Source organism: Pongo pygmaeus, chromosome 1 (assembly GCF_028885625.2).
Source record: "Pongo pygmaeus isolate AG05252 chromosome 1, NHGRI_mPonPyg2-v2.0_pri, whole genome shotgun sequence".
Lineage (NCBI taxonomy): Eukaryota > Metazoa > Chordata > Mammalia > Primates > Hominidae > Pongo > Pongo pygmaeus.
Window position 1 is genome coordinate 90263898 of NC_072373.2, and position 13175 is coordinate 90277072.

General features: G+C 54.0%; 1 protein-coding gene across 3 annotated transcripts; it reads left to right on the forward strand.

Annotated features, from left to right (window-relative positions):
- The first annotated feature begins 1207 nt into the window (after positions 1 to 1207).
- Positions 1208 to 8690, forward strand: TAGLN2 (transgelin 2). 3 transcript variants are annotated; one of them, XM_054461739.1, is made up of 5 exons: positions 1208 to 1376; positions 6287 to 6494; positions 6989 to 7163; positions 7448 to 7550; positions 7865 to 8690. In XM_054461739.1, exons 2-5 carry the CDS (start codon positions 6315 to 6317, stop codon positions 8004 to 8006), a joined length of 600 nt encoding a protein of 199 aa, XP_054317714.1. In that variant the 5' UTR covers positions 1208 to 1376; positions 6287 to 6314; the 3' UTR covers positions 8007 to 8690. The 3 variants fall into 3 exon arrangements, with proteins under 3 accessions (XP_054317714.1, XP_063506094.1, XP_054317720.1); XM_063650024.1 differs by lacking the exon at positions 1208 to 1376 and adding an exon at positions 2023 to 2368; XM_054461745.1 differs by lacking the exon at positions 1208 to 1376 and adding an exon at positions 3451 to 3633.
- The last annotated feature ends 4485 nt before the right edge of the window (positions 8691 to 13175 follow it).

The following is a 13175-nucleotide window of genomic DNA, read 5'->3' on the forward strand; positions in this document are numbered from 1 at the left end:
GAGGCAGACAAGTAAAGAAATAGTTACCGTATGATGTGACAAGTTCTGTGATACAGCTATGTGTTGGTTATTGTAGCACAAAGGAAGATGTTGCATTCAAGGCCACATTTAGTGAACGCTAATATCGTGTGCTGGGACAAATGCCACATATTGGGGGGGAGTCCTCAGGACCCTCACAGATGGTGGTAATAATAATAATAGTATTCACTATGTGCCAGGCACTGCTCTAAGCCCTATAGGTGGACTGTGTAGTTCTCTACAATTCTATAATTAGGTAGTACTATTAGCTCTGTTCTATAGACCAGGGAACTCAAGCATAGAATGCACAACAGTCACACAGCAGGTAAAGGGTAGAGCAGGTGGGGAGTCAGTCAAGGAAGGGAAACTATCCTAGGCAGAGGAATAGCCTTTGTAAAGGCACAGAGGAATGAGAATGCTTGACAATCAGTGGGACTGGAATATAGGGCTGTGTAGGACTCGGGGAGGGAACAGAGAATAGAAAGGTTGGACAGGACTGGATATTGACATCCTGGAATCTCAGGTTCAAGGGAGGACTCTATCATGTGTGCAGAATAGAGTCCCAGGGGGACTCTGTTCAACTGAAGCCTGAAAGGATGGGGGGCTCTTTCTCCACTCCTGAACTGTGCTGTCCTCCACCCTCAGAGACAAAAGAACCCCGGCCAGCTTCCTCGCGCTGAGGTCTCCCCCTCTGATCCCTCCAGGATTTAGGAAGAGATACCAGGTCGTAGAAAAGGAGATGAAAGGCAGGGAGAAGTCAGGTCTGAACCCTGGGTCCCAACACCGAACACACTCCTAGGGCCCTGGGCAGAGTGACCTCACTGTTAGTCCCTGCCCAGGCTTGAAGTAAGAGGTGAGCAAGATCACGTGGGGGTGCTGTCCCGGCCTGCAAGTCCCAGTCCTGTCACACACTAGTCAGTTGGGGTCGGGGGAAGGCCTTCCTGTGCCTCCGTTTACCTTGCCAGCCTCTAAACTAGGAGGCTTCTTCCCACATAAACACGCCCACAGTCTTTAGCTAACTTTCTAGGTAGAAAGTTTCCTACTGGGGCACAAGTCTACGGGCTCGGGCTCCCGGTGGAGGCTGGGGTACTCACGGGTGGAGACCACTGCAGCTGCCTTTGTAGGTTCAGACTCCCCGAACCTTTAACCCTTGTTCTGGTCTACTGGCCCTCTCTCTCAAGCAGTCCTCCCTCCTTCTGCGCTGCGGCGCCTTTAAACCTTCTTGGCCCTTGCCCCGCCCCGGGTCCGCCCCGTCTGAGGCGGGACCCTCCTGAAAACCCCCGGCTGGGCAGGGCGGACCACTTGCAGCTGCAGCCCTTGCGTTGAGTGAGTGCGCCGCTCTCCAGCCCGCTTGAACGGTGAGCAGGTCTGGGGGACGGGGGTCGCGGGCATGTGCGTGGTCTGTAGAAGGCAAGAAGCCAGCGCTTTGGACTTGCTCCAGCGAGCTCGGGGATCAAGGGCTGGCACCAGGCAAGGGTCCGGTGACTACCCCGCCCCGTGCGTGCTGTCAGGTCCTGTCCCCAAGCCCTGACCCGACATTGTTGGACGATGAGGTCAGGCGAGGTTAGCCCATGCATAGACAGGGCGTCCGTCCGGAGCAGGGACTCAGGGACTGAGCCCCACCCGCGGGCTCCATCGCTGAGTCCTCACTGGGGCGAGGGGAATAAAGGGCGTCGGACTTTAGCTGGCTGGCCCCGAGTGACCCCGGGTCGTGGCGCCGGCCCTGGGCCAGCTCGTGCTCCTGGGCTTTCCCGCGCGACCCTTCACTTCCTGGTTCCAGGAGCACGTGTGGGCACTGCGTGCCCTCTGAGTCCCCGAGGCCGCCCTTTTCATTCCTGTTCCTGCTAGCTTGCTATTCTGGGGACTTGAGGTCACGGGCTGGGGCTAGGGGGCTCTGCATGGGTCGCACGGTGACCTTCTGTGAAGCTCCAGTCATCTCTATGACGGTCCCCTGGCCTCGGGGGTCTGGGTGCTGCAGCCCTGACTGCGCCCCGGGGTGCCCTGTGTGAGGTTGTGGGGGCGGTGGTGGCTGCTTTTACCCTGCCCGAGCGCCGCTGCCCCCACCGGGTGCCCCCTGCTGCTGGGAAAGCCGGTGGTGGCCGCGGGCGGGCGGGCGGGCTGCCCAGACCACTGCGTCACCCCAGCGGCGGGAGGGCGGTGGGTGACTCATCTGCTGTAACGGCCCAGGGTGTGGTCGTGGGGGTGGGGGGCGGCGGCTGGGAGGCCGGACCTGCAGGACCGGAGGTGGACTGCCGCCTCCCCCCGCGCCCTGTGCCTCCTGGGGCTACCTGGAGCCGGTGTCTTGGGAGTTCTGTGAGCAGTTGGTATCTGTGGGGCAGAGAGAAACGGGGTGAGAGTGGGGATGGAGTGTGGGATCCGATGTAGAAGACCTGCGGCTGGGACGAGGCTCCCCCAGTGTTCTCTTTGACTCTAAAGCACCAGACAGTAATAACTCTCTATCTCCAGCCCCCTCCCAGTTTCTCCTCCCCACTGCAAGGGGCAGACCTACAACTGCAGAGGAGGCCAAGGCAGGGCGGGCCCAGTAGGGCCCTACCATTCCAGAACCAACAAATAGGTTTTGTCCAACCGCAACTCCCTCCCTCACCCCAAGGCCTCTGCCCCTGTCCGCCACCCCGGGATTGGCCCCTAATCCTTTCTTCATTCCATCCCTTCTCCCTCCAGAATTTTCAGCCGTGGGTTCTCTAGCTCAGAACACTTTCCCTTCCCGGGGGATTTCTTCTCCTGAACGACTACTTCCTGAGTCCGCTTCTTCACCCCAACACGGGTCATTTCCTATCTTCCCCCACACGCTGTCCATTCCCACTATAGCTGTCTCCTGGAAGAATCCCTTGCACCTGGCTACACCCGAGCACTGCTGGGACGATCCCACTTCTGCTCCCGTGCTCACAGCCTGCTCACCACAATGTCTGTGTTGAGAGGGTGTTTCTGCCCGGAGCCCCCACCCAGCCTCCAACACTGTTTGGTACACAGAAGCCATGGCAACGGCCCCCACCTCATCCCCTCCTCCCACGCAAGCCTTGGAGCTTCCTGTTTGTGTAGCCTCAGCTTTCTCTTCTGCTCCTGACTCTCGGTGGTGAGGGGCTGCCCTACGGTGGTTCCCTTAATTGTAGTCCGCCCCCTATCCTTGCTGCTGGCTGTGGCACCTCGCTCTGTGGGCTGGTGCCCTCATTGTGCTGCTCTTTGAGAACAGTCCCTGCCCCAAATCTGAGTTGGGAAGTTCTCCTGTGTTCCATCTGCACGGTGGATGGAGAGTCCCTTTGTCTTCCCAATTAAACACCCTAGCCAAGAACCCTGAAGTCCTCCCCGCCCCCACCCATGTCCGCCTTTTCTTTGGCTTTGGCTTTGGTGAGGTAAGCTTCCAGCCCAGGGTCTGGGTGGGGCCGAATGCCTTGCGTGGCCCCTCCCCGTTTCCCGCCTATTGTAACTCCAGGGTGAGGGTGACGGTTGTTCTCACAGCTGCAGTAGCGCTAGGGTTTAGGTTGCTCCCTGCCAGCCCATCCCCCAGGTTGTTCAGCTGTCACCTTCCTTTGGGGTCCCCAGCTCTGGGGGTCCCCCACACCTGTCTTCCAGCTGGGCATATCTCTTCTCAACCTGGTAGGCAACTTGCTTACTGTTTTCTTTATGTTTGAGGGAAGGCAGGGGCAGGTCCCCTGGGTGTCCCTAGGGTGGGCCTTCCCAGCTCCAGCAGCCGCAGCCCATCAGCTCCTGCCTGCCTGTGGGGGTGGGGAGGAGAAACAGCTGCTGGCCAGGCCTGGCCTGGTTGGAACTGCCCCTTCTCAGGACCCCGCCCTATGGGTCTGGCACCTCAGAGCTTGAGGGCAATGGCCCCAGAGTGGAGCAGATACACTGCAGCTGGAGGCCGCGACCCTGCCAGCTGTGTCCAGGCCCCAGGGTTGGGTGGTGGAGGGGGTTCCTCAGCATCCACTTTCCACCCAGTGGTGGGTCTGGGAGGCCAAGTTTGTCCTGCCTTGGGGGTTGGGGGGCACTGGAAGGGTCTGGCTTCAGGCCTTTCTCTCTGCTCTTAACCCCAGTGTCTAGGTTAATCATTCTCCTGCCCTTTCTTTACCTGTGCCATGGTGATCCCCGAGCCTCAGGCCACTTGGTCCCTGGAGACAGCCCTGAGCACAGCCACTCCCAGAAGAGAAGTCTGGAACTGGGCTGCGGAAAGGGGGCTTACTGGTGGTAGTAGCTCTTAGCCCCTTCCTCTTCCTACCTGTCTTCCAGCCATTCCCCTGTGCATCAGAGGTTAGAGGTTTCTATGGCGGAGTGGCCGCTGGGGAGGGCAGGGATGCTTCTCTTGGTTTCTCCTCAGAACTCAGCCACCCCACCCCGCCTGCCTTCCCCCAGCTGATGGTGTGTGTGCCTGGCGCTGTGGGTCGGGGCCCAGACTGACATTTATCTGGCCCAGCTTTCGGGCTGGGGGAAGTGGAGGGGGCGGGTTGCTCTTAATGAGGTTTAAAAATAACTGATTTAGGGGAGGATCTGCCGGAAGTGTGCAGCTTGATAAGCTGGGGTAAAAAGGAGCAGCCATGTTGGAGTTGTGACGGGAGGGACTGGCCCGAGACGCAGCTTCTGCGGCCGAGAGGTGTTGAGGGTTTGAGGCAGGCTGGTCCCCTTGTATTTCGCAGAGCCCCAAGGTCCATTGAGAGGGGGTGGTGGGATTGTTTAACCTGGGTATGTGGGAGAGGGGGAGCTGGAGTGACTTTATCCCTGAAGGCCAACCTGGCCTGGAGCCAGATGTGGTTAGAAGGGCTGGCTCTCTTTCCTCCCCTTGAACGCAGATTCCTGTCCTGGGGGTCCCCTTTCGTGAGCGGCCTGACAGCTAGCTCTGTTTCGGAGAAGAGAGAAAAGCCAAACCAGGGTGGGGATGGGACAGAAAATGGGGACTGTGGCCCGTTCTTGGTTCTTGGCTCCCTTTGGCATCCATAGCATGCCCGGGTCTTGCTCAGCCCCTGAGTGTCAGACCCAGGTGATGAGTGTGGTGGGAACACACTGCTACAGTGAGGTCCGCCAACTCAGGCCATTGGTCGGGAAACCACCCAGTTCTTGCTAATCAAGGTCCTCCAACGAAGTCAAAGAAACCCTCCTGTGTATTTCCCCATCTTGCCTTCTCTTCCCCAGGTTTCCCCAAAAATATCACCCAGGGCTCCTGTATTAGTTTCCTATTTCTGCTGTAACAAATTGCTACAAGCTTAGTGATTTAAAACAACACAAATACAGCATCTTACAGTTCTACAGACTTCAACAGGGGTCTCACTGGCTAAAATGCAGGTGTTGGCAGGGCTGTGTTTCTTCTGGGGGTTTTGGGGTGAATCTATTTCCTTCCCTTTTCTGGCTTCTGGAGGCCACCTGCATTGCTTGGTTCATGGCCCTGTGTGACTCTGACTTCTACTTCCATTTTTTTTTTGTTACTTCTCCCAGTCTGACTCACCTATCTCCCACTTTCAGTTAGTAAGGTCCTTGTGATTACACTGGGCTCATTTAGATGATCCAGGTTAATCGCCCCATTTCGAGATCTTAGTCACATCTACGAAGTCCCTTTTTGTCATATAAGATAACAGTGTCCACAGGTTCTGGGAATTAGGACATGGACACCTTTTGGGGGGCGGGGGGGGCATGATTCTGCCTGTCATAGCTCCTGGAGGGGAAAGTAGAATTTGTTTTTATTGCCTGGTTTCTCGTAGGAAATCCGATTTGCTTGCTGAAATCCCTCAACGACCTATTCAGGCCTACCTCTTCCAGAAAGCCTTCCCAGGCTGCTTCTGCCCGTCTGCTTCTTTTAACTCCTACAACATGTGATCTGAACTGTGCACTTTAGTATTCTTTGTGTGCAATCCTTACCTGTTCATATGTACTCACTTTGTTTCCCTGATGGCACTGTGGGCACTTGAGGACCCAGGACTTCTATCTCTTTCACAATTCCTAGCACAAATAGTAGGTGTGCAGTTAAAATCCAGTGGTTTGCACCAACCTAGATGGTTAAAAAAAAGCAAAGAAAACCCAGAGGTTGAGGGAGGGTAGATCCAACCAGTTTCCTAAGCTGTTCCACATTCCTCCTCCTCTCCCCAAATCATTCTCTTTCCCAGGGCTATAAAGAGCAGGGTTGCATTTGGTAACAGTTCTGGTCCTCATCCTTGGGGCTCACCCTGGGGGAAATGGTATATATCCCTGCAGGCAGAATTCCTGAATTCCCCACTCCCCAGGCTGCAAGGTGTTGACCAAAAGCCCGGGTGTGTCCTCTCCCTAGCTCCCCGCAGCCACCGCCACCCATTGGAATGGCCAACAGGGGACCTGCGTATGGCCTGAGCCGGGAGGTGCAGCAGAAGATTGAGAAACAATATGATGCAGATCTGGAGCAGATCCTGATCCAGTGGATCACCACTCAGTGCCGAAAGGATGTGGGCCGGCCCCAGCCTGGACGCGAGAACTTCCAGAACTGGCTCAAGGATGGCACGGTGAGAGCCGGGCCCCACTGGCTTGGAAGTGCAGGGAGAGCAGGACTGGGTCCAGTGGCCTGGGGATTGTTTAACCTGAAGAGGGGAAGACTGAGGGCACACATGTCCCAGCCTCTTCCTCAGCCTGAAGGTCTTTGTCAAGGATGTGAGAGGGCCCGTGCTTTCCTCCCTTCCCATGGAGTGGAGGGTAAGGGTGAATGTGCCTCCCAGGCAGTGGAAGATTGAGGTGACACTGAGGAAGAATGTCTCTAAGGAAAGAACTGTGGGAGGATATATTAGCAAGGAAAGACTAAACACTGGCTTTTCACTCTGGTCTCGGAGGCAGGAGGCTGGCAGGAAGGACTGTGAGGCCTACTCTAGTGAAAGAGTCCAAGCTGTCTTCAGGCAAGACAGGAGCCTCTCTGGTTCATTGTCTCTGGTTTTGAGGGTGGTGCATGCTGAGCTGCGATAGGTAGGCATATTCTCACCTTTCCACCCCTGCTGTCCTCATCCAGGTGCTATGTGAGCTCATTAATGCACTGTACCCCGAGGGGCAGGCCCCAGTAAAGAAGATCCAGGCCTCCACCATGGCCTTCAAGCAGATGGAGCAGATCTCTCAGTTCCTTCAAGCAGCTGAGCGCTATGGCATTAACACCACTGACATCTTCCAAACTGTGGACCTCTGGGAAGGTGGGACAGGGCCAGGGGCTGGGTCCTGTCATCCAGGAGACCAGAGATTGGGCTGGGCCCTCTTGACCAGGGAGAAGGGGCTGTTTTCTGGCTCCCTGAAGAGAAAGAGGGGTGTGTTTGTGTTCCATGGAGCACTTGGTCATATTGGAGGCTGGAATGAAGAAGGCTATGGAAATGAAGAGTAAAAATAATTAGGAAGCCAGGCCTGCTGACTTAGCGATAGAGGCGGGACCCTGGCATCTAGGACACTGTGGAGGCTGACACATTCCCATTCTCCTTCCCAGGAAAGAACATGGCCTGTGTGCAGCGGACGCTGATGAATCTGGGTGGGCTGGCAGTAGCCCGGGATGATGGGCTCTTCTCTGGGGATCCCAACTGGTTCCCTAAGTAAGTATTGCTGGGACAGCCGCAGGGTCCAGCAGGTGCATTGTTTCTGCCCAGTCCTGTCCCTGGGAAATAACCTATCTCAGTAGCAGCTGGCCCTTTACAAAGCACTTTCAGAAAATTCCTCATCTCACTTAATCCTCACAACACCCTCTGGGATGGCAAATGACTGTCCCTTTGGACAGATGAGGAGGTGGCTTCAGAGAGCTTATGGCTCTTGAGGGCAGAGCCAACAGCAAAGTCTGTGCTCTGTCCAAGGAAGGGATTTACTAGGGCAGCCTGTGATCTCCTCTAACCACCACTCCCTTGTCACCCAGGAAATCCAAGGAGAATCCTCGGAACTTCTCGGATAACCAGCTGCAAGAGGGCAAGAACGTGATCGGGTTACAGATGGGCACCAACCGTGGGGCGTCTCAGGCAGGCATGACTGGCTACGGGATGCCACGCCAGATCCTCTGATCCTACCCCAGGCCTTGCCCCTGCCCTCCCACGAATGGTTAATATATATGTAGATATATATTTTAGCAGTGACATTCCCAGAGAGCCCCAGAGCTCTCAAGCTCCCTTCTGTCAGGGTGGGGGGTTCAGCCTGTCCTGTCACCTTTGAGGTGCCTGTTGGCAGCCTCTCCCCCGTGCTTACTAATACATTCCCTTCCCCATACCCATCAAAACTGGACCAACTGGCCTCTTCCTTTCCCCTGGGACCAAAATTTAGGGGCCTCAGTCCCTCCCCGCCATGCCCTTGCCTGTTCTGTCTCTCCTTTTTCCCCCTGGTCTGTTCTGTCTCTGAGCTCTTTGTCCTCCGTTCATTCCATGGCTGGGAGTCAGTGATGCTGCCTCTGCCTTCTGATGCTGGACTGGCCTTGCTTCTTCAAGAATGCTTCTCCCACAGCTGTGGCTGCAGGAACTTAATTTATAGGGAGGAGCCTGTGGCAGCTGCTGCCCCAGCCACAGCTGCACTGACTGTGCTCACCACACATCTGGGGCAGCCTTCCCTGGCAGGGGGCCTCGTGGCTTCTCATTTTCCATTCCCTTCACTGTGGCTAAGGGGTGAGGGGGCGGAGAGGGAGGGCTGCCTACCATGGTCTGGGGCTTGAGGAAGATGAGTTTGTTGATTTAAATAAAGAATTTGTCATTTTTGAATGGACTCTGGCTGTGTCTGGGCCCACTGTGCCACTGTGGGGAAGGGAGGAATACTGGGCAAAGTGCAGTGAGTGATACAGGAAGGAGGGCAGAGATGAGAGGTTGCAGTGCTAACCCCTGTCTTCATTTTCCTCCCCATCCTCATTCTCACTTGCTTTGGGGGTGGTGTAGGTTGGAATTGAGAGGGGACAGGACCTCACAGCTGAATGCAGACTACGTAGGCAGTGTCCACAGGGAAGTAAGGCCCTTTCTAGTCAATGGAATTGGGTAATCCTGCCTGCTGCCTTCGGCTGGGTCTGCCTCTACAGTCGGAACAGCTTCTCAGTCACTGGGAGGGTGGGGCTGGCTGCTGGCACAGCCATCAGTCCTGGCAAGTGAAGCTGTCTCCAGGTGAGAGGTTCCTCAGGCAGGCTTGGGGTGAGGTGGTCTGTGTTGGAGTTGGCCAGACCCATGTAGGGGCTGAGGGTGGGGGTTGCAGTGGTGAGGAAAGGTGGAAAGCTGGGGAATGAGCAGGAGTGAGTTGGTGGTGGTCGCTGGAGGGAAGAAGCCGTGTTAATTGATCCTAAGCACCTGTGCACTAAGCGCCTGGGAGAGACTAACGACAGAACTTCCTTTCTAGGTGGGTGGCCTTGGGCCATGATCATCAATTTTGGGTCAGGTTGTCTCTAGCACCTATCCTTGACGGAGGCATGAGTGTTCCACCCACAGTTTCTTTTTTTTCCTTTTCTTTCATTCTTTTTTTTTTTTTTTTTTTTTTTTGAGACAGAGTTTGGCTTTGTCACCCAGGCTGGAGTGCAGTAGCATGATCGCTGTTGTTCTCCAGGCTGGAGTGCAGTGGCGCGATCTCGGCTCACTGTGACCTCCGCCTCCCAGGTTCAAGCAATTCTCCTGCCTCAGCCTCCTGAGTGGCTGGGATTACAGGCATGTGCCACCACGCCTGGCTAATTTTTTTTGTATTTTTAGTAGAGACGGGGTTTCTCCATGTTGGTCAGGCTAGTCTTGAACTCCCGACCTCAGGTGATCTGCCTGCCTTGGCCTCCCAAAGTGCTGGGATTACAGGTGTGAGCCACCGTGCCTGGCTATTTTTTGTATTTTTAATAGAGATGGGGTTTCACCATGTTGGCCAGGCTGGTCTCGAACCCCTGAGCTCAAGCGATCTGCCTGACCTCATGGCTCTGCCTTTTCTTGCCATCTCCCAACACCCCAGCGTCGGCCTCCCAAAGTGCTGGGAGCCCCACCCATAGTTTCTAACCACTAGGTGTTACCTTTACCCCAAGGCTTCCCAATCAGACTCTGTGTCTCTCCAGGGGGAATTTGAGGGACGCTGGGCCAGTCTGACATTAAGTTCCAGCCCCATCAGCCTCACCCAGGGGCCTGGCCTTCCTTGCCCTTTTCCCCTTTTCTACTTGAGGGTATCTCTGTCTCCTAGGAGGAGAAAGCCACAACACTGTGCCTGAGGGAAACAGGTTTGTACCCAGAGCTTTTGTTCTCTCCACTTTTGTTCCCCTGCTTCTCTGAGGCACCCTCTTCCAAGAAGCACCCACTAGGGGCGAGGCCCCGTGCCAATTCTTCATACCCATGGCTGTCAGCCTTATCCCTACACCACGCTTAGCCTTGCCACACCACATCTCGAGAGAGACTGTATTTGCTTGCTTGCTGCACTCCCACACGCTGTGGCACAGATAAGATAGGCTGCAGCCTGTGGGCAAATTCCCAGGAGATTAGATCCTCTATCTCTCATTCAGGAAGGCTTTGTGGAATGCTAGTGAGGGAGAGTGATGTCATTGCAGAGAAAACATTGAATTCGCTATTTATACTAAAACAACAAGCTATTTGCCACCTTCCCTGGTTTAACTATTTATAGCTATAAATTATTGGCCACACGCCTCACAACTCTGAGAAATGCCATTTGTCACAGTGCCAGCGCTGAGAACCACTGCCTTCTCCCAGAAGATTCTCACAAACGCCCAGGAGGTGGATATTACTGTAATGTGTTCCCCATTTTGTCTTTAGATGAGGATACTGGTCTCAGAAGGGCCAAGGAAAGTGCCCAGGGCCACAAAGCAATTAAGGGAGAAGCAGGGATTTGCATCCAATCAACCTGGCTCTGAACCCGGCTGAGCCTGTGCAGTTCTAGGCTCAGCAAGAAGTGAAGCTGTCAAGGGACTAGGGGACAGAGGTGGTGGTGGGTGGCAGGGCGATGCTCCTCATCTGTAAGCTGAAGATGGTAATTCCTTCCTCATGAAGTTGCCGTGAGGATTAGATGAGCCCTGGAAAGCACTTTGCATGGGGAATGCTAGCACATAGTGCTCAGGAAATGGAAGTGTGGGGAATAAAAGGTAGAACATTTGTGTATGGACCCTGGGCTGAGAGGGAGCTGATGCCCAGCAGTTTCATGCCCTTCACCACTGTCCTGTTGAATACGGGCAAAGATGCTTTCAGTGGCCCTATCCCCACCATCTGGAACAGCTTATTTTCAAGGGAGACATCAGCTGTATTTGAGAGGTGCTCAGCCATTGGGCTCACCTTTCTTCTGGCTGCACCCACCACCACCCAAGCCTTGTGAGGAATCTCAATGTCCCCTTAATCCATCTAACTGCAGACTCAGCTGCTTCCTTCTGGAGCTGGCCTCCACTGGCATCTCAACATTTTCCAGCTTTCTGTTTGTCTGCTTTTTAGCATTTTGTCTCACCTGAGGTTACAATTTCATCCTTAACTTGACTTCTCTCATCTCTGACCCCACTTCAGGCCCTGGGGCCCAGACTAGGCACCAGCCTGTGTATGGTTCTGCCTTTTCTTGCCATCTCCCAACACCTTATTCTGTGTGGCTCTCTACAGTGGTGTCTCTCTCTTTTTTTTTTCTTACATTTTTCTTTATTATTATTATTATTATTATTATACTTTTAAGTTCTAGGGTACATGTGCATAATGTGGAGGTTTGTTACATAGGTATACATGGGCCATGTTGGTTTGCTGCACCTATCAGCTCGTCATTTACATTAGGTATTTCTCCTAACGCTATCTCTCCCCCAGCCTCCCACCTCCACAACAGGCCCCGGTATGTAATGTTTCCCTCCCTGTGTCCATGTGTTCTCATTGTTCAACTCTTTCTTTCTTTCTTTTTTTTTTTTTTAACTTTAAGTTCTGGGATACAGGTGCTGTACATGCAGGTTTGTTGCATAGGTATACGTGTGCCCTGGTGGTTTGCTCCACCTATCAACCCATCACCTAGGTTTTAAGACCCACATACATTAACTATTTGTCCTGATGCTCTCCCTGCCCTCGCCGCACCCCTTCCCCGACCACAGACCCTGGTGTGTGTTGTTCCCCTCTCTTTCTATGTGTTCTCATTGTTCAACTCGCTACAGAGGTGTCTCCTAACACTCCGCACTTGCAGGGCTTCTCCTGCCGCCTGGAACAATCTCCTTCCAGGTACCACTCTCACTTGCTCCTTTATCTCCTTCAGGTTTTTGTTCAGACGTCATCTTCCCTGATCACCTCATTTAAAACTGCACACTTCACCCTCAGCCTGGACCCCGTGCTCCATTCCTGCTTTCTTTCTTTCTTTTTTTTTTTTAATTATTATTATACTTTAAGTTTTAGGGTACATGTGCTTTTATCACCACCTGACACCCAATATATTTTACTTATTTATTTTCTGTCCCCACCCATAGAATGTAAACTACACAAAGGCAGGCTTTTGTTGGTTTTGCTCATGTAGAGTAGTGGTTGGCATGTTGTAGGTGCTGGATAAATATTTGTTGAATGAATGAGTGAGCATGACACCACCCTCATGCTCCTCAGCCCCCTGGCTTGGCAACACAGTGCCCAGCCAGCCCAAGGGCCTAGCAACCCAGCCTGTCATCAGATCTGAGATACAGCCCAGCTCATCTCTCCGCTTCCAATGCTTTCAGATTATTCATTTCCAAAAAATAAAAACCCAAGAAGCTGCATTTCCTACAGATAAAGGAGAGGAGGTTGGAGGGTGGATTGCATGCTCTGGACAAATGGAAGGTGATTTGAGGATTTGGGGAAAAAAGAATGGGAGGAGGGCAGGAGGAAGACGTAGGAGCCAGCTTGGGTTCATTTGCTCCTTGCCTTTAGCCTAGAAGTGGAAAATCACCGTGGAGGTGGAGGGAAAGTAGGCTTGGCCCATGGTGGCCAATGGAAAGGAGAGTTGGGGAAGGGAGGCAGAGGAGGAGGAAGAGGGGGAGAAGGAAGAAGGTTTCAGATGCTCCACCCAGTTTGGCTCACCTATGGGTAACAAGCGTAGCTCTCTGCAGCCTATTCATATGCATGTGAGTGTGCATCCAGGTGTGTGAGAATTCTCAGGGCTAGGGCTGGGGGCCGGGGCGGGGGTGGGGTGCGGTGCAGGTGGGAGGATATGAATCTGTGACTGTGTGTGGAGGCTGCCTATGAGTATGTGTTTACCAAGGATTGGGGATAACGGGTGCAGAGAGGTGTTTGTCCTGCGTGCGTAGGCAT

Coding starts and splice junctions, on each gene's coding strand:
- TAGLN2 (XM_054461739.1), top strand. CDS start 6,315: ATGGCCAACAGGGGACCTGCGTATGGCCTGAGCCGGGAGGTGCAGCAG. Junction 6,495..6,988: donor ACTGGCTCAAGGATGGCACG/GTGAGAGCCGGG, acceptor GTCCTCATCCAG/GTGCTATGTGAGCTCATTAA. Junction 7,551..7,864: donor GATCCCAACTGGTTCCCTAA/GTAAGTATTGCT, acceptor CTTGTCACCCAG/GAAATCCAAGGAGAATCCTC.